At 37.4% G+C, this 20074-nt stretch overlaps 1 protein-coding gene across 12 annotated transcripts in view; it reads left to right on the top strand.

The window, feature by feature from the left end:
* The window catches only part of Atp11c (ATPase phospholipid transporting 11C), a 187645-nt gene that overhangs the window by 145263 nt on the left and 22308 nt on the right, over positions 1-20074 (top strand). For all 12 annotated transcript variants that reach the window (XM_039100444.2, XM_039100447.2, XM_039100445.2 and 9 more), the window contains 6 exons: positions 2883-3146; positions 5534-5708; positions 9883-9985; positions 11328-11473; positions 16912-16971; positions 19802-19929. In XM_039100444.2, the coding sequence (XP_038956372.1) occupies positions 2883-3146; positions 5534-5708; positions 9883-9985; positions 11328-11473; positions 16912-16971; positions 19802-19929 (876 nt within the window). The remainder of the gene's footprint in view (positions 1-2882; positions 3147-5533; positions 5709-9882; positions 9986-11327; positions 11474-16911; positions 16972-19801; positions 19930-20074) is intronic.

Genomic DNA, 20074 nt, shown 5'->3' with positions numbered 1-20074 from the left:
TGTCTGTATCTGTCTGAGTCAGCTGATGGATGGAACTAGGCTCCTATCTGCAAGCATAACAGAGTATCATTAATAGTATTAGGGATTAGTGCTTGACCGTGTGATGGGTCTCAAGTTGGGCTGGTTGTTGGTTGGTCGTTCCCTCAGTGTCTGCTTCCTCCCACATGCCTGCATTTCTTGTAGACGGGATAAGTTCTGGGTTGAAAGTTTTGTGGGTAGGTTGGTGTCTCTGTTGAATCAGTGGGGTTCCTACCTGGCTACAGGAGGTGGCCTCTTCAGGTTCCATATCCCCAGTGCTGTGAGTCACAGCTTAGGGACATTCCCTTTGATTTCTTGGACTGTAGAGGTACCAGATTTTCTCGATTCACTCTCCAGTTGAGCATCTAGGTTGGTTCCAGTTTCCGGCTATTACAAATAAAGCTGCTCTGAACGTAGTTGATCAAGTGTCTCTGTGGGATGTTGGAGCATCATTTGGGTATATGCCCAGGAGTACTGTAGCTGGGTCTTAAGGTAGAGCTAGTCCCAAATTTCCTGAGAAATCACCAAATTGATTTACATAGTGGCTGTACAAATTTACACTCCCACTAGCCATGAAGGGGCTCCACATCCTCACATGTGCTATCACTTGAGTTTTTGATCTTAGCCATTCTAATGGGAATAATAAGATAGAATCTTAAGGTCTTTATGTGCTTCTCAGCCATTTGAGGTTCTTCTGTTGAGAATTCTGTTTAGATCTGTACCCCATTTTTTATTTGGGTTATTGGTATCTAACTTCTCGAGTTCTTTATAAATTTTGGATATTAGCCCTCTGTCAGATGTAGGTAGGGTTAGTGAAGATCCTTTCTCAGTCTGTAGGCTGCTGTTTTGTCCTATTTACAGTGTTCTCTGCCTTACAGATGCTTTGTAATTTCATGAGGTCTAATTTATCAGTAGTTAATGTTAGAGCCTGAGTCATTGGTGTTCTGTACCAATGTATTCAAAGGTATTTCCCACTTTCTCTTCTATGAGGTTTAGCATATCTGTTTTTTTTTATTTTAAATAATTTCTCTTTTCCATTTGTAAAGATTTATTTATTTCATGTATGTGAGTACACTGTCACTGTCTTCAGACACACCAGAAGAGGGCATCAGATCCCCACTACAGATGGTTGTGAGCCAACATGTGGTTGGTGGGGAATTGAACTCAGGATCTCTGAACAAGCAGTCAGTGCTCTTAACCACTGAGCCATCTCTCCAACCCAGCATATCTGGTTTTATGTTGAAGTTTTTGCTCCACTTGGACTTAAGTTTTGTTCAGGGTCATAGATACAGATCTATTTGCATTCTTCTACATGTAGACATCCAGTTAGACCAGTACCATTTGTTGAAAATGCTTTCTTTTTTCCATTGTATAGTTTTGGCTTCTTTATCAAAAATCAAGTGTTCATAGGTTTGTGGATTTATTTCTGGGTCTTTGATTTGATTACATAGGTCAACTTGTCTGTTTCTGTGTCAATACCATGAAGTTTTTATCACTGTTGCTCTATAGTACAGATCATGAATGGAGATTCCTCTTTCATTGTTCAGGATTGTTTTAGCTATCCTAGCTTTTTATTTTTCCAGATGAAGTTGAGAATTGCTCTGTTCAGGTATGTAAAGAATTGAGTTGGAATTTTGATAGAGATTGCATTGAATCGGTAGACTGCTTTTGGTAAGATGACTGTTTTCACTATGTTAATCCTACCAATCCATGAGCATTGGGAATCTTTCCATCTTTTGATATCTTCCTTAATTCCTTTCTTCAGTGACTTCGAGTTCTGGACTGTTTTCGTACCTTGATGTTCTTATAGTAGGGAATGGTAGTTTAAGAGGTATTGGGATCAGGGTGAATCTCCATGGTTCTGGTATGGCAGGCCTCTGATGGGTGTCTTTGCGTTGGATGGTTCCAGACCTTCAGGTCTGTATGTCCGGGATCTGCAGGTCTGCCTGGTTCAGGAGCTGCAGATCAGATCAAAGTGGGTGGATAATGGAGGGCCTCTTGGGCTAGCAGGCTGCTCAGGGTAGTGTGGCTTATTCCAGAGGACTCAGCAATAAGGGAGATGGGTGGGGGAAGGGCAGTTTAACTGTATTGTTCGGGATCAGCAGGTCTGAAGGTGACTGGAGAGGTGGGGGAAGAATAGATGTCCCCCAGGATAGCAGGCTGCTCAGGGCAGCTGGACTTGCTCCCCGAGTACTTCAAGCATGGGAGATAAGTTGGGAAAGGGAAGCTTGCCTGTATGGTTCAGGGTCAGCAGATCTGATAAGTTGCTCAGAGAGGTGGCAGGAGAATGGAGGTCTGCCTGGGCTAGCCAGTACATGCATATATTTTAATCATATTCCCTGCTTTTATTATTTTTTCTTACTTCCTGTGGTTCCCTTTTCCCTTCCTCCTCTTAACAAAATTTCTTTTGTCAAATTTCATTGATATTCTGGCATCCGAAAGGAATCCAGAGCAAGTGTCATTTTTCTATCCATTATTTTCAGTGTTATTCTTAAATTCTCCTAGAAAATTTTGGTTTCCTTTATGTACTTCTCTTTTTATGAGACAGGATCCTTACTGTGTAGGCCTGGCTTGTGTGAAGCACCCTATAGAGACCATGTTAGCTTCAAATTCACAGTGATTTTGCCTGCAGCTGCCTCCCATGTCCTGGGATTAAAGACAAGCTACAACACTCAGCAGCTCTCCTACTATTAAGAGTTCTTCAACCATAAGAATTTACTAATAGCCCCCGTATCTACTTAGAATGTTTTAGCTCTTTCCATTTTGCCAGAGACAACCGAGCTATGATAAGGATTCTAGAATGGCATTGCTACCCTTCTTCTCTCAGGAATTGTAGAGATTAACAGATTTCTTTGCGTTTTTAGGCTACAAGATCAGGCTGCAGAGACCATTGAAGCTCTCCATGCAGCTGGCTTAAAAGTCTGGGTGCTTACTGGGGACAAGATGGAAACTGCCAAGTCTACTTGTTATGCCTGCCGCCTTTTCCAAACCAATACTGAGCTCTTGGAACTGACTACAAAAACCATTGAAGAAAGCGAAAGGAAGGAAGATCGATTGCATGAACTGTTAATAGAATATCGTAAGAAATTGCTACATGAGTTTCCTAAAAGCACTAGAAGCCTTAAAAAGTAAGAAAATCGTCTATTTCTTAATTTATACATTGATCCAAATGTAATAACAGATTCTTTTTGTGGAAAGCTCTACTTGCTATAATTTATCATTCGTTGTTGATATTTTTTCTTATAAGTTAAAACCTTCCCTGAGGACTTTGCTAATTCTCCATTCAAAATTGTTTGTGGATCTATAGCTCTCTTAATGTAAAAGACAAATAGATTTCTTCAGATTTACTGTGAAAGCTCAAAAAATTTTTGGCGGTGCTGTAAATTGAACCTAGGACCTCACACATCTTCAACAAGCACTCTACCACCAAGTTATCCCCAGCTCTGTTTCTTTTTTAAATAAATTCATATTTCACATGTACACAAAAGCATAAAATTGTACATATTAATAGCTTAATGTGATATTTTAATGCATGCATATACTGTATAACGCTTAAATTGTGGCTAAACACATTTTTCCCTAAGCATTTTTCTTTACAGTAAAAAGTTCCAGAATCTAACTGTACAGGTAATAGGCCAAAATGTCTTTATCCTGTCTAAATTTTACTTGATGCCCTTTGATCAGCTTTTCCTGACAGTTATAGCCACATAATCTCCCAGCTTTTGGTAACCACTCTAATAATCTCAACTTCCATGAGATCAATATGCTTTGGGTTTCTATGAATGAAATCAAATCTTTATGCCTGGATTTTTTAATTTTCTTATTACACATAATATAATGAGCTTCATTTCATCTGTGTAGTTGCAAATGACAGAATTTCCTTTTTGTAGCTGAATAGTATTCTAAGCTATGTATGTTATGTATGTATCATATTTTTCTCATATTAGTTGATAGATACTTAAGTGGTTTCCATCTGGGCTCTTATGAATAGTGTTGAAATGACATTCATTTTGCTCTTCTGTATACTTAGTAGTGAAATTTCAGGGTTATAACAGTAATTGTTTTGATTATCTTTAAAAAATCTTTTAATGTACCTAAATTTGTAAACATTTAGAGTCTGGGCATATACTACCATCAGACTCTGGAACTGTTTCCACAACTTTTGAAGTCCTAGCCTATTTTCCATGTGAATTCCTGTCTCAGTGCTCCAACAGTTACCAAATAAGCTATGGTTCTGTCTTCAACTAGCAAAGGAAGAAAGATTTATGGAGCCTAAGAGTCTCCAGAACATTTTATGATTCACAATACCTTAGTGCCCAGAGATACGACATCCTTCATTCTTTTCATTGTCTACTTTGCCCAGTATTTTCAAATTTAATTATATTCAAATTTAATGGAGCTAGGCATGACCAGTTTTCTTAATATAGGTAGGCTAGGGTTAAAAACCCCTAGGTGATATAAATTTGTATTTATTTAAATGATACATATGTATATTTATATAATGTTCTTTAATAAAATTGTACCTTCTGGATGGTTTGCCCTATTTGAAAATCTATATCCTATGGAGTACCTTTGTTATTCAGGCAAAGATGCTTTATTTGTTTGCTCTTACGTCATTTTAATTTTTCTCTGTTTTCCCCAGGAGTTTCGGGTTGACTGATGAGTTATCTTTGTGTTGAATTTTGCATCATTTCATAATCGTCTAACTCATTAACCTGTAATTCAGAAGCCTCACTTTAAATTTTTATAGTCAGACTGCACAAGCACCTTCGTTTTTATAAATATCAAAACTTAGAATCAACTATGTGGGCAGTCCTTGCTCCCCATTGTACTCGTTGCCTGTTATTTATGTTCTTATTACTCTACAGGCTTTCTAATAGGCAAACCTGATGCAATCTATTTGTTCATTTTATTTTCTTCCTCATTTCTCTGCTGAAGTTGGCATTATCGATGACATCCTCCCTAAAACTCTCCTTCTTAGGCCAGTGAAATAGCTCATCATCTAAATGTAGCTGGCTGCACAAGCCTTTGACCACCAGAACCAACTCCAGACTTGCCCTCTGACCTCCACACATGTGCATACTTGTGCATATGAGCACACACACAATAAAAATTTAAAAACACCAACTCTCTTGATTTCTACTTCAGTGCTTCCCACTTTGGCAGTCTGATATCTTCATTTTCTCCCTAAGTACCTTTTTCTAACAAAAGTCACTGTTGTTCTTTTATTAGAGACAGTTTATTCTTTGGGATGATTGATGAAGGAAACTAGAACTGGTGACTTGTCTTATCTAGAATACTCCCCTCAGTGATTAAGAAACTCAAAATCATGCCAGGTGTGGCGGTGCATGCCCATAGTCTCAGAACTTGAGAAGTAGAAACCGAAGGATCAGGGAGTTAAATAAAAGACCTCCTTAGCTATAGGGAGAATTGAAGGCTGGCCAGAAAGGAAAAATCAACGTCTTAATTCTAACTGTATCAGAGCTATAAATACATTTTTAAAAATCTTTTTCAGAGCATGGACAGAACATCAGGAATATGGATTAATCATTGATGGCTCCACATTGTCACTTATACTAAATTCTAGTCAAGATTGTAGTTCAAACAACTATAAAAGCATTTTTCTACAAATCTGTATGAAATGCACTGCAGTGCTCTGCTGCCGGATGGCACCATTACAAAAAGCCCAGGTAACTGGATATTAATTTTTCATTCTGGGTCCTCTGTACACATCTCATTTCTCTCCCTGCTTTCTGTGAGCAAAGCCTGTAGTCTCTTTCAAGTTACTTTAAACCTATACTATACCTTGTACCTACAAGCTTGCGGACCAACTTTTTACCTTTTAGACTTCTCTAATAAGTACTTAATTTCTACTGCCTCTGCCTAGTGTTCCTACCTCCTTATGGCATTAGGTCTACACATCCTGTTATCTTTTCTTATTATTCTGCTGGCTTGGTTACAGACCCAGTTCATTGAGCACTATTCTTTTCCTTGTTTCTCTACTACACTTGGTGCTATCACTTACATTCTCCTCAATCGTCCTTGACTTTTGTGCTTGTCCAAAATGCTGTTTTCCTTCTCTTTCCCATTGTAATACCCTTTCATTTGGTTTCATCCTGGATTTTTTATGGTTTTTATTTTGATGTGTGGGAGTATTATACCTGCATGTGTAATCTGCACCACTTGGGTTCCTAGTGTCTACAGAGGCCAGAAGAGGGCATCAGAACCCCTGGAACTGGAGTTAGAGACACTTGTTAGCCGCCATGTGGGTACTGAGAATAGAACCTGGAGCCTCCTTCGGGCCCACTATCCTGGATTTCCTATCTGCTTACTGGATTCCCCCTATGGCAAAGTTGTCCTTTGCTTTCACTTTATGGTCTCAGTGTTCCCCCTCCTCCTCCTTCTTCCTCCCTGCCCCCACTCAACTCTTCATTTCTCTGCTTTCCACTGATACAGCTCTAGACTTGACTTTTTCTTAAGATTAATTCTCCTATTTCTAGGTGTCTTCTACACATCGCCATTTTGATTCCCTGCTATCAAATTATAGTTTCATAAGACAGATCTTACAGTTTTCTTGAACAGTTTGTTTTTTTCCCTGGCCTTATTTTATTCCTGTTACTGGAGCCATCTTTCTTTTGTTCCCTAAATCTCACATTATAGTCTATTTATTCTACCTACTTTTTGTCATAGCTCTCATTTTTAGGAAACCTTTTGGTGTTACCCATATTTTTTCTCCTTCCCAGAACATGCAGGCAGCATTTTGTGATTCAGGCCTCAATGTATTTTATCTTCGTCACTGTAGTTACTTTTTCTAAAGTATTACCTTCTTATCTCTTGTGTCCATATACTTTAAGTCATCTAAATTTTTGGGATTCTAGTTCATTAGTTTCTTACAAACCGACGACCGTCTTGGGATTGTTCAACTCTGCCTTCTCTGCAGCTTAACTACCATTTTCTTGGCATTTCCTATTGTTTCAATAACCAAGCTTACTGGACTTTTAACTTTTAAACCCAAACCTTTAGTGACTACTTGTGCTTTACTCTTGTATGTAGAATATTTACTAGTATATTTTACTAGTCTTTTCTGCCTGTTTCTTTCTGCAGAGCTCACTAAACTTCATCTGTAACTAGCCTCCTAGCCTGCCTTTGTCTCCTCTTCATTTTGTGTTCTACCAGTGCCTTCTGTACTCTGCTGCTTGGACAATAACCTTCCTTGTTGACCTGAATCCATTCTCTGTATGTGAAAATTCGTTGATAGGATCACACCAGACCTACTTTATCACTGTTTATTATGTTTACTTCCCTGTGTGCCTTTTGGATGTCGTTCCTTTTCTCTGGGAAAGCCCTTTCTTTCCCTGCACACACAGATTTTACTAGAATTTCATGATTTAAATTAGTCTTCTGTAAAATAATGCCTAATTGGCAAACATTTTCCTCTTTCTTATATGGAAATTTTTTACATTGACTTATTTATTGTGTGGTATATGTACTTTGTTGTACATGTGGAGATATGAAAACAGCTTGAATAAGTCTGTCCCTCCTCCATGTGGGTTTCAGGGTTCAAATTCAGGTCTTAATTCTTGGCAGCATGTGTCCTAACCCACTGAGCTATCTCACCAGCTTCTATATGGATAATTGGATATGCATGTACTTCTGTACAGAGAGCATGTTTTGTTATCTTCATTCTTTATCTGGTTATCTAATATACTTGTATTTGTAACTAATCTCTATTTCATTTAAATGCTTTTCAGTGACCACATATCTTCATTTTGCATAGTAGTATATTATTTGGAATGGTATGCTGCAAACATTTATACTTGATGAATAAAGTTATTTTTAGTTAGGTTACTTCTTTTTCTTTAAAGTTACCTACAGTTAGAGAAAAACTACTAGTATGGGTAACTTGAAGAGATTTGAGGTGGGGGGACTCCATGTTCCCCTTACCAAACCCTTCATGACTTTCTTGTCAGTGACCACAAATCCTTCTGTTTTGTTTTCCACAAGGACAAATTAATCTTTCAACCTAACCTATACTTTTCTTGCAAACGTTGTCACCCTGGATGATTTTATTGCCTTCCAAGCTGCAGTGTTTAACCCTGAGGTGTAGAAATCGCTGCTGCACATAGTATACCAAGGACTAATTCGTTAGCCTAGAGCCCGTCAAATCGGAACGGAGGTTGGATTCTTTACCTTTATTTTCTTAAAAAGTAAGAGATTGTTTCTGACAATCATTTGTAAAGAGAGATCAGACAAAAGCTAACATTTCTCTTCATTTTTATATTGAACGACATTGGGCATGTAGGATTTTTTTTTAATGCTTTTAGCACAACTAAAATCTTAGTATTATTTAAAGAAATGATTGTGGTGTGCCTTCCTTGCATAGATTATTTGTAATCACTTTATTTATATGGAAAATGAATTTTATATATGCTAACCAGTTAGAGACATCAAAGGGACAGACTTTTTAGAAAGCATTATTTAGCAGCTGAAACATTTATATTCTTGTTAAGGCCACTAAATGCCAAGGAGTCTTGAGAATAGATAGCAAGCAGTGACTATCTGAAACAGAGTGGAAAGATAGCTTTAACCCAAATATGTCCACAAGTAACTTTCCCAGGAGGTTTTGGAGCACCCTAAAGCAGAACTGTTCAACAACACTAGAGGTGAATATTTTTGTTCAGTATTTGTCCCGAACACAACAATGAGCCATACTGCAATCATTTTCACATCTAGATAAGATACTATTTGGAAAGTAACTGAATTTGTACACCCATCTTGAATATTTTTCTGCAGCTCTCACCTCCTTTAAGATACCCCCTTTGAAATGTAGCTATCTGACAGAGATAAACCATATTAGGTAGTGAGCAAAGTTAGTAAAATTTCATTGGAAGTCATATAGGTACAAAAATTAGGGGCTGGGGATTTAGCTCAGTGGTAGAGCGCTTACTTAGGAAGCGCAAGGCCCTGGGTTCGGTCCCCAGCTCCGAAAAAAAGAACCAAAAAAAAATTAGTATAAGTTCTATAATTACTATTAAGATATTCCTTTTTCATCAATTTATTTTTTTACTTTATATCCCAATCACAGCCACCCCTACCATACACACACACACACACACACACACACACACACACACACACAGCTCCTCCCCATATCCCCTCCCCTTCTCCTTTGAGAAGGGGAAGGCCTACCCTGGCACAACAAATCACTGCAGGACCAGGCTCATTCTTTCCACTGAGACCAGAAAAGACAGCCCAGTTAGGTGAAACGGGATACACAGACGGGAAACATCATCAAGTAACCCACATGAAGACCAATTGCACATCTGCTACATACATTTGAGGGGCCTAGGTCTAGCCCATGTATGCTCTTTAGTTGGTGGTTCAGTCTCTTAAGATTCCTCAAGGGTCCAGGTTAGTTGACTTTATTGGTCTTCTTGTGGAGTCCCTAGCTCATCGGGGTATTCTAAGTGAGATAGATGTCTTCAGAAAAGAGGGAATAGGAAGTGAGGAAAACACTGTTCTGATTTTTCTGTTCTCGTTGTAGTGGCTTTGTACATGTTACCTCAAATCCAATTCATGGCCTCCACTCCTATACATTTATAATATAATCTAAAATGATCACATGAAAATATGGCAAAAAAAGTAAACATGCCAGCCTTTAGTAAGCATGGCAGGCAATGTTTTGAGCATTTCTGCATATATAGACCTAGAAACCAATGGGGCGGGTGTGTTGCATTGTAAATGACTTGTTGCTTTAGACCTGAGAAATCATATATTTCTGTTTACTTATAAATGACAGTAAACCCAGTGAGTTGTTTCACATTCTGCTTTTGACTTTTCTATCTCTTTTGTATTTAATGGTAGATTGTGAGAATGGTGAAGAACTTGAAAGGCAGCCCCATAACACTGTCAATAGGTGATGGTGCCAATGATGTCAGTATGATTTTGGAATCCCATGTGGGAATAGGTAAGAAATATTTAATGGAATGGCCTCTATAAAGTCTTATTATTAGTATTGCTTTGTAGCTTGAATGCTTACTCTAGATTGTTTTGGTTACCCATCTGAAATTTGAGTTTGGAAATAATTGTTAATCTAATGGAAGATTCCATCTAATAGTGAGCATTCCAAGATCCTACTAATACTGTAGTTAGAGGGTATTTTTATATTTGCCAAACAAAGTGGGTTTTTCCTTTTTCTTTTATCTTTTTGTTTTGTTTTTTATTTATTTATTTATTTATTTTAGACATTGTTTCTCTGTGTAGCCCTAGTGGTCCTGGAACTCTTTGTGTAGAGAAGTCTGGCTTCAAACTCAGAGATCTACCTGCCTCTGCTTCCCAAATGCTGAGAATTAAAGGCGGGTGCTATCACCACCCAGCTACAAAGTGGATTTTTCAAGCATTTTTGAACAATTAATTGTGTAGCTCTTATTTTTACAGCACGAATGATATTTTATTAAATTTGTTACACCTCTAGCCAAGCTGCCTATACTCTCTTACTGCTCTCGTTCTTTGAAGATTATTAACTGTTAGAGTGTAAGAGCTGATCAGTAATTGGCTCATTTTTCACACAGTGGTGTTTATGAACACCTTAGGCTCTGGTGTTGAAGTCTCACATTGATATACACCAACAGTTTTTCTACCACCTTCGTCAGGTTTTTACCCACCCAATTGGCATTAAGCATTCAACCTAATGCCCCAACAACATTGGGCAATGGATTGGGAGCACATATAGAATTAATATCTTGAAAATTGCTATAGTGATGTTTAGATTCCAAAAGTCCTTTTTCCATTCAGAAGTAGAGTGATTTAGCATAGAATTCTAAGTTTATTCATTGATTACCAATGTGAAAATGGCCCATGACTCATAAAATCCACGGGTAGCTATTCAGCCTAATTCAGGGACAGGGTTGCACTGTCTTGTCATTGGTTTCCCTTACTGCAGAACCCAGACTTCTGCCTTAATATCACAGCCAGTTTAGTGTTGTGTACAATTCAGCACATTCTGAAGGCCTTAAATAATGTTCAAGTGGCTTTTTCCCTGCCAGATAATTTTTTGCTTTGTACTTGAAATAGTAATTCTTCTTAATTGGTTTATATTATTATATTAACTAATAGCTTATCTCTTAAACATACTTTTATTTGATGTGTCAATACCACTGTTAAAACCCATTTTTATTTTTTTAAAAAACTAAACCTAAAGCACACACTTGATTTACAACATTTAAGTAAATTAAAATATTAAAAACAAATCAGGCATTTGGTCATTGTAAAAAAAAAATTGGCACCATATGGAAATATTCTCTCTTTAGGTATTAAAGGAAAAGAAGGTCGTCAAGCAGCCAGGAATAGTGATTATTCTGTTCCAAAGTTTAAACATTTAAAGAAACTGCTATTGGCTCATGGACATCTATACTATGTGAGAATAGCACATCTTGTACAATATTTCTTCTACAAGGTATGTGGTCAAATATTTATAATTTAGCTGTTCTGCAGGGGATTATTTTTGAAACAGGACTTTGCTCTGTCACCCAGATTTGAATCAAACGTCTTTTGTAACTGGGGCTAGAACATCCTCCTCTGACTCAGCCGGGACCCCGGGTTACAGATGGTGTACCACAGCGCTGCACTCTGCAGTTTAATCTCTGTGAATCAAAACCAAGGCATTACTGTCCATGTAAAAGATTTGAAGTTATTTTAAAGTCAGCTTTCTTAAAGTATAAATTATATTAATGATATTTAAGCATGGATAATAATGTTCTATCTAATAGGAGTTTATAGATCCAGGCCAAAGAGATATTTTGTTCAGCTAAGCAGAACACTGGCTCCAGGCAGCTAGGACAGGGTCTTAAAGCCCACACCCACAGTGACACACCTACTCCAACAAGGCCACACCTTCTAATAGTGTCACACTCCCTGGGCCCAGCATATACAAACCATCACACCATGGATCTCAGATATTCTGATTATAACTTATTAATTTTTTTTCGGAGCTGGGGACTGAACCCAGGGCCTTGCGCTTGCTAGGCAAGTGCTCTACCACTGAGCTAAATCCCCAACCCCAACTTATTAATTTTTTATTTATCAAAATTACATTTAAAGTGTGCAAGAGAGAGAGAGAGAGAATGAGAGAGAGAGAATATATATATTCTAGGTGTTGCAGCATCTTGAAGAAGTCCCTTTTCCCCTTTATCATGTAGGTCCTGGGTATCAAACTCAGACTGCAAGGCTTTGCAGCAGATGTCCTTCCTCACTGAGCCATCTCTCTGTCTTATTAATTTCTCTTTGTCATTGTCTTATGTTTCAGTGTCTCTGCCTTGTCTTTAAGCCCTGACAGTCTGTTCTTTTATCCATTCTATTGCTGAAGCTTTTTAAGGAGCTTAGCATTTGACTTACTGAAAATTTGTTTCCAGTATTTCTATTTGTTTTCTATTTTAGTATTTCTAGCTGTTGAATTATGCTTTCACATCCTCTGTTTGCTTATTTCATCTAGCTGTTTGTCTTCCTGTGGATATTCTGCTTTGGAAACTGTCTCTGAGCAGGTTTTCATCTAGCTGATCACTGTGGTTTTGATGCGCTGTTTCTTCACCATAGTGCAGAGGTATTCTGGCCAGGTTAGCCTGTAGTTCACTTTGAGTTTCCAGAGAGCAGCCCAGTATTGTTTGGAGCCTCTGGAGCCATCAGCTCAGCAGGGGTCTTTTAAAATGGTATTCTACAGCTGTTCCAGTTCAGTGCCAAGGAAAAGGTGTTCTCCCCCCCCCCCCCCCGAAAAGCTTTTCTCTGCAGCTACCATGCATAACTTTTGTCTCCTTTCTTCCTTCTTCCTTTGTCATTTACTAAGAGTATTATGCTGATATTTGAGGCTTTTTCTTTTAAGCACTGTTTCAGTGATCACTCTCACAGAGAGAAGGGATTTCCCCAGACTATGCTATCCCTTAAGGGCAGATTCAGTATTTTTTCTGTTCTGCTTTTCAAGGTTTCCTACTTTACTTTGGATTAGACAAGAGATTTTTGTGGTTGTCACCCTTCTGATAACTGTTTATCTAGCCTTCCCCAGGATATTCCTTAGGTAGTCTATCAGACCAAACCTATATGATGTCCACCATCTTGTCTAACATCTATTTCATTTCTTCATTCATTCTCTCATCTATGACCCATCAAATGAGTCATCATCAGTGATCATTCTTGCCCCGTAAAGCACCAGATGCCAAGGCTCCTATATGTGCATTTGTTAAATAAAAAAAATTAAAATGAGCCAGTTACAGTGGCACACACCTTTAATCTCAGCATGCAGGAAGTAGAAACAAGTGGATCGATTGCTCAAGAGTTTGAGGTTAACCTGGTTTGCATGAATTTGAGAACAGCCAGAGTTAAATGATGGAGACTTTGTCTCTAAAACAATAAAGAAAAGAAAATGTTTATAGATAACAATATCTGTGTACATAGAAGTGAAAATGTATATAGCATGTGATTTTATGTTTGTGTGTATGTATATATATATATATATAACATATATATTATATATATATATATTCCATCCATATCCTAAGTTTCCAGATTTGCCTGCCAGCCTGTATTAACTAGTTTTGGGACTAAACATTGAACAAGGAAGATTACAGTTTAATTGATGATAATGAACCCAGGGTAAAGCATATTGTTGTTTAAGAGAAGCATTTCATTAATTAATTAATCCCGGCAAGTCTCCTATGAGGCAAGTTGTAGTATGTCATTTTTAAATATATAAAAAATAGACCTCTCTCTTACTCTCTTACCCTCTTACTTTCTCTGTCCTTTCTCTCCCCATTCCCCTCCCCCCTCTGACTCTCCACGTGCTTCTGGCCTGCCTCTACTTTCCCCTCCCTTTCTCTTCCTTTCTCCGTCTCTATTTTCTCCTCAACTCCCCTCCCCATTCCCTAAATAAACTATCCCATACTAAAAAATAATTAGACCTCAGGGAAATGCTCTAACTGGTCTTGATTTTACAGCCAGGAAGTATGAGAACTGTATTTCCACAGTAGGTTAATTCCAGGAATCTCCTTCAGAGTTAGTGTCTGTTGGCCTTGGCATCGCTGATTCTTTGTGGCTTTTCCCAAATAGGAGGTCCCTGTGAAGATCTGTCCTGTACATTTGTTTGGGAATCTGACTTTTCCCAAAAAGCTTGGTTTGCCTCCAGGTAGATTTTGGCTTGTAATTCAAGCGTGTGCCACCAGATGGAATGAATGCTCTGTTAAAAGAATAAAACAAGCCTTAATTTACCAAATGTTAACCAGTGGTTAGAAATTGTTCTGACCTCATTCACAACAAAGGATATTAGAGATTATTTATGTAGACAATGCCTTCCATGTCCGATATCATCTACATTAGTGACTTACAACTATTTCTTTTATACAGCTGTCTTTTGTCCAGAAAGAAATTCTAATCTTATAACCATCTTTGGTTTAACATTAAAAAAGTCATTCCCTCTACTTTTTTAAAAGTATATATTTAATAATATATGTGTCTGGGTGTGTACACATGATTGTAGGTGCCCAAAGGTGCCATATGACCCTGGAGCTGGAGTTAAGGGCATTGTAAATTGTTCATCTGGATGGTGGGAAGGAAACTCCATGATCTCCGGTACTTACACTTTACTGATAAGCCGTCTTGTTGATCCGTTTTCAAATTGTTTCCCCATTAATGGAGTATTTTAGTTACAGATCTGTATTTGTTTCTTCGTTCACTCTTACTCATATAATCCAACCAAGATACTTTAGAATATACTACTTTCCAACTTACAAGGTAACCCTTCAGTCAGACACTGTCTTGCCATTCATGGGTTTTTAAGTTGTTTTGTTCTTGTGGTTTTGCTGTTTCAAATGTATAAAACAGTGCCTCCCTTTGTAGACCAGAATGGTCTTGAACTTACCATTGTTCTGCCTCTGCCTCCTGAGCACTAGAGTTCTGGCTATGTACCATTTTGCCTGGCTTTACCATGTATGTTTAAAATGAATACTACTTTGCCTTGATTCTTACTATCCCATCCATCCTTAAAACCACGATCAAATAGACTTCACCCCAGAGATGCGGAATGGTTCAACATACAAAATTCTGTCAGTGTAATCCACCATATAATCAAACTGAAAGAAGAAAAAGTTACATGATCATTTTATTAGATGCTGAAAAAGCCTTTGACAAAATCCAACACGATTCATGATAAAAGTCCTTAAGAATTTAGGGATACAAGCAACATACATACACCTTTATAGCAAGCCTATAGCCAACATTAGATGAAATGGAGAGAAACTCAAAGCAATTCCACAAAAATCAGGAAAAGGTTGTCCATTCTTTCCATAGTTGCTTAAAGCTTTATCAGGAGCAATTGATGGAGATCAAGAGGATGCAAATTGGAAAGGATAAAGGCAATGTATGGTCATTCACAGATTATATAGCCCCCAGAATTCCACCAGGTAACTCCTATAACTTATAAACACCTTCAATAAAGTATATGAAAAGAAGATTAACTCAAGAAAATCAATAGCCCAAATGACAAATAGGCTGAGAAAGAAATCAGGGAAACAGTCTTGGGGTAGCTCTAACTAAGCAAGACTTCATCTGGTCGTGGTACACCTTTAATCCCAGCACTCAGGAGGCAGAGGCAGGTGAATCTTTTCACGTTTCAGGCCAGCCTGGTCTACAGAGCTAGTTCTACAATAGCCAAGGCTATACAGAGAAACCAAACCTTGACCCCCAAAACCAAAAGCCCTTCAAGTCATTGAAGAAAAATTGAAGAAGCTATCAGGAGATAGAGAAATCTCCCATGTTTTGGGGTTAGGGTAGGGTTAACATAGTAAACAGGGTTAACCTACCAAAAGCAATCTACAGATTCCATGCAGCTGCCATCAAAATCGTCACAGATCTTGAAAGGACAAGATTTAGCTTCATGTGGAAACACAAAACACCCAGATCACTATCCTGTCCTGAACAGCAGATGTGATGTTGGATGTATCACTAGCCCTGGTTTCAGGTTGTGCTACAGAGCTGTTGTGATAACACATGGCATTAACACCAGAAAAGAAGCACATGTTGTTCAAGAGAATTGAATTAAGACCCAGACATGAATCTGTACATCTATGGAGACCTTAATTTTTTTCAAAAAAGGTAAAACTACATACTGGAAAAATACAGTATCTTTAAAAAATTTTGCTGGTCCAGCTCAGCAGCTGCATGTAGAAAAATCCAAATAAATCCATATTTATCACCATGCACAAAATTCAACTCTACCTCAAAAGACTTCAACATAAAGCCAAATACACTGAACCTGGTAGAAGAGAAAGTGGGTAATAGCCTTGATCCCATTGGCATAGGAAAATACTTTCTGAACAGAACAAGCACAGACACTAAGATCAAAATACACTCTTTGGGTATTATGTAAGTCCATAGTGATTATATAAATCCAATTGATATTTAATGGACAATACTTTAGGTGTTGTATCATGTCAAATGAACTTATCTCTTTCTTGTAAGAAGAATATAGCAAGCCAGTCCTGGTGTCTTATGCTTGCAATTCCAGCACTTGGAAGGCTGAAACAGAAGGAAAACTATTAGTTTGAGACCAGATAAGAAAATATAGCAAGTTCTGAGCTACCTTGGACTCTAGTGTGAGACTTTGTCTCCAAAAAGAAAAGAAAAATTCAAAAATAGCAAGAGGTTCTCATATATATGCCTCTTTTACTTAGGTAAGGGCAAAAATTACTCTTAGTGTGAATTACTTGTTTGAAACTAATTTCTTTACATCTTTGCAATAGAGAGCTATTGCATTCTAACATTAGAAGGATTTAAGAATGACTTTTTACAGTGCCATTTTGGTTTCAAAGTTAATTGACTAAAAATACTAACTTTTCTCTTAATATTTTCCAGAACCTTTGTTTCATTTTGCCACAGTTTTTGTACCAATTCTTCTGTGGATTCTCACAACAGGTATGTGCCCTTCTTAGTAGAAATGTAGCAGATACAACACCCATACTGATGATGGACTCAGAAGTCTGGTTAGTCCATAAACCCTTTAATGATGTTGTCAAGATGGGAAACCATACTGGGACTGTCTTTGACCGGAGTAGCTATGACTAAATTTTCACATTTAGAGGCAAGCTTTATCTTGATTGTAAATGCTAGAAAGTAATTTGTCTTAGAATATTACAATAATCCAAACAAATGTCTTATATTAAAACTTGCAATATAGTGATAGGAAAGAAGGTAGACAATTAAATATGGGATGTGGGATACTGTATTTATACGCTGAAGAAAAAATATAAAGGTTATAAAAATATAATATAATAATAAAATGATATACTGTAACAAGGCGAGAGGCTACTATTTTATAGGAGCTATCTGGAACAGTCTCTCTAATAAAAGAACATGCAGACAGACCAGAGTACCTTAGGGAGGAAGCTAAGCAGATATCTTATAAATGTTCCAGGTAAGGGGGTGCTCTCTGAGGAGGTGATAGAAAGTGTGTGTGTTTACTTTTGCCTTTGGACCTGTCTTAGTGCTGGCAGCAGCATGCTTTAGTGTGTGTTTCATCCATATATCCTTTTTCAATCCCTAGCCTCATTAGCTACTTCCTGCAATTCAGAGTGGATTGTGAAAACAGAGAAATTGAATCTATTTAAAACCAACAAAAAACACGTTTGTTTTTTTAATAAAGCTAGGATATTTCTTATCTGTTTTTCTGTGAAAGGGATGCATTTGTAACAGGTTTAACAAGATGACAATTTATTATCAAATAAACCTTGTTTGTAGGACATTCTGTCTCCTCAAATTATGTGTCTAAGAATTGCAATTAACTATCACATAACCTTAAACTTCCATCCTGAAGCAAAAATAGATTGATGCTTCTTTTGTTTGAAGCAAATTTAAGACTAAATTACACACCAGTCAATCTGAGGAGTTGCTGTTTTAATTTACTCATTAGTGAAAATAGGTAGTTTCCAAAGCAAATTTACTAGTCTATGTCATGAACTAGTACTCATTTGAAAATCAGAAACATAGCACATTTTATGTTTTTTAATTCACTGCAATATTTTTGGCTGATCTTAAGTCTTTGTTCATAGAAAGTATGTGAAAGTTGTCTCCATAGTCTGTGCAGAGCCATCCTTTTAGTCTCCTTGAGCATGTTGAATATACTATATCTCTTGCCCTATTTCGTTAAAACCAAATAGTGTCATGATCCCTTCCTCTAGGCCTATTAGCTCCCTTTATACCCCCAACTCTATTTAATCTCTGTTTTGAATTTAAACACCTTGGTGACTAAAGGATGAATCCTATCTGTCCTCAGTACTTGGTACTTACTATGCTTTCTACCAATGGTTTGATGACAACTAGTGAATGAACTAAAAAGTTCTTCTCCAGTTGTTTCCGACCTTTCACATGACTTTCATTACACTTGTATATTTACTTCACTGGTTAAAAATACACAGCTTTATTGTTAGTGTCACATTTAAATGAATTTTATTAATCAGAGAACATTTACATATATAAATGTGAAAGTGTGTGTGTGCAGGATGCTTTAATTCAGACAACACAAATGATACCTAGCAGTGTATATCTAATGCTGAACTCACTAAATATTGCACCCGAATGAAGTTCATAAAGTAATTAAAAGAAATTTTGTAGACTAGAGAGATGGCACGGTATTTAAAAGCACGTACTGCTTTAGCAGAGAACCTGAATTTAGTTACTAGCTTCCATGTGGGATAGCTCACAGATACCCTCTTCTGGCCCATTGAACACACATATTCACATAAACTTACTCATACACAGACCTACACACACACACCCACACACCCACACACACACACACACACACACACACACACACACACACACACACACGTAACTTTTAAATCTTCAGAAAAATTTTTGGAAAGTTTTGTAATTCCTAGTTGATCTTTACAAATAAGGCATGACTTCTGTGTTCATTTGTCTAGTATTTACTGAAAGCTTTCAGGATTCCATCCTCTGTTTTGGGAGCTCACCACTGTCAAAGCACTCAAGACAAAGAACACTCAGCACATATTTATAGTTGGTTGAATTAGGTTTATTAGTTCTTAGGGAGTGAGAACACACACAGGAGGAACTGTCAGGGAAAAGGTGCTGAAATGGCTTTCTAATAGGATTTGAGCTTTATTATAGTATTTGGGATTGTAAAATATTAACTCAATATATATAAAGTAATATCCAGAAAAAATCTGCAACATCCATTGGCTACTCCTTATAATTTAGTTTCTTTAAGGACTCCTAGCTTATATGTATATGATCTTTTCTAAAATAATTACTGAATATCTGCATGTTTAGCAGCTGAAAAATCTTTTTTTTTAAAGATTTGTTCATTTATTATATATAAGTACACTGTAGCTGTCTTCAGACACACCAGAAGAGGGCATCAGATCCCATTACAGATGGTTGTGAGCCACCATGTGGTTGCTGGGAATTGAACTCAGGACCTCTGGAAGAGCAGTCGGTGCTCTTAACTGCTGAACCATCTCTCCAGCCCCTGAAAAATCTTATTTAAAGTTAGTAGGAAATATTATTAAGATCCTGATCTTATTAAAGGGTCAGGTATGTTAATCATGACATAGAATTTTTCAGTATTTTAATCTTTACTAGGTAAGGTGACCTTACTTACAAAGTTTTTATTGTTGCCCCAAAAAGCATTTTAAAAAATCTATTTAGCTAGAAGATTTGCAAATATGTAATTATCTCATAGGTGAATGACTGCAGTACATTGTTTTCCTGTTTGTCTTTTCAGCCACTCTATGATGCTGCTTATCTTACAATGTATAATATCTGTTTCACATCCCTGCCCATCCTGGCTTACAGTCTACTGGAACAGCACATCAACATTGATGCTCTGACTGCAGACCCTCGATTGTATATGTGAGTTGGAAACATCATCAGACAGTTTCTCACTCTGTAGTCCAAGTTTGTTTGGAACTCATGGTGTAGCTCAGACCAGCCTAAAATTTGTGAAATCTTGTGTTGGTCCTGGTATTATTGATACGTAAGTCACTGTGTTGGGCTT

Source organism: Rattus norvegicus, chromosome X, assembly GCF_036323735.1.
Source record: "Rattus norvegicus strain BN/NHsdMcwi chromosome X, GRCr8, whole genome shotgun sequence".
In the NCBI taxonomy this organism is placed as follows: Eukaryota; Metazoa; Chordata; class Mammalia; order Rodentia; family Muridae; genus Rattus; species Rattus norvegicus.
This window is presented reverse-complemented; position numbering and strand designations above follow the sequence as displayed.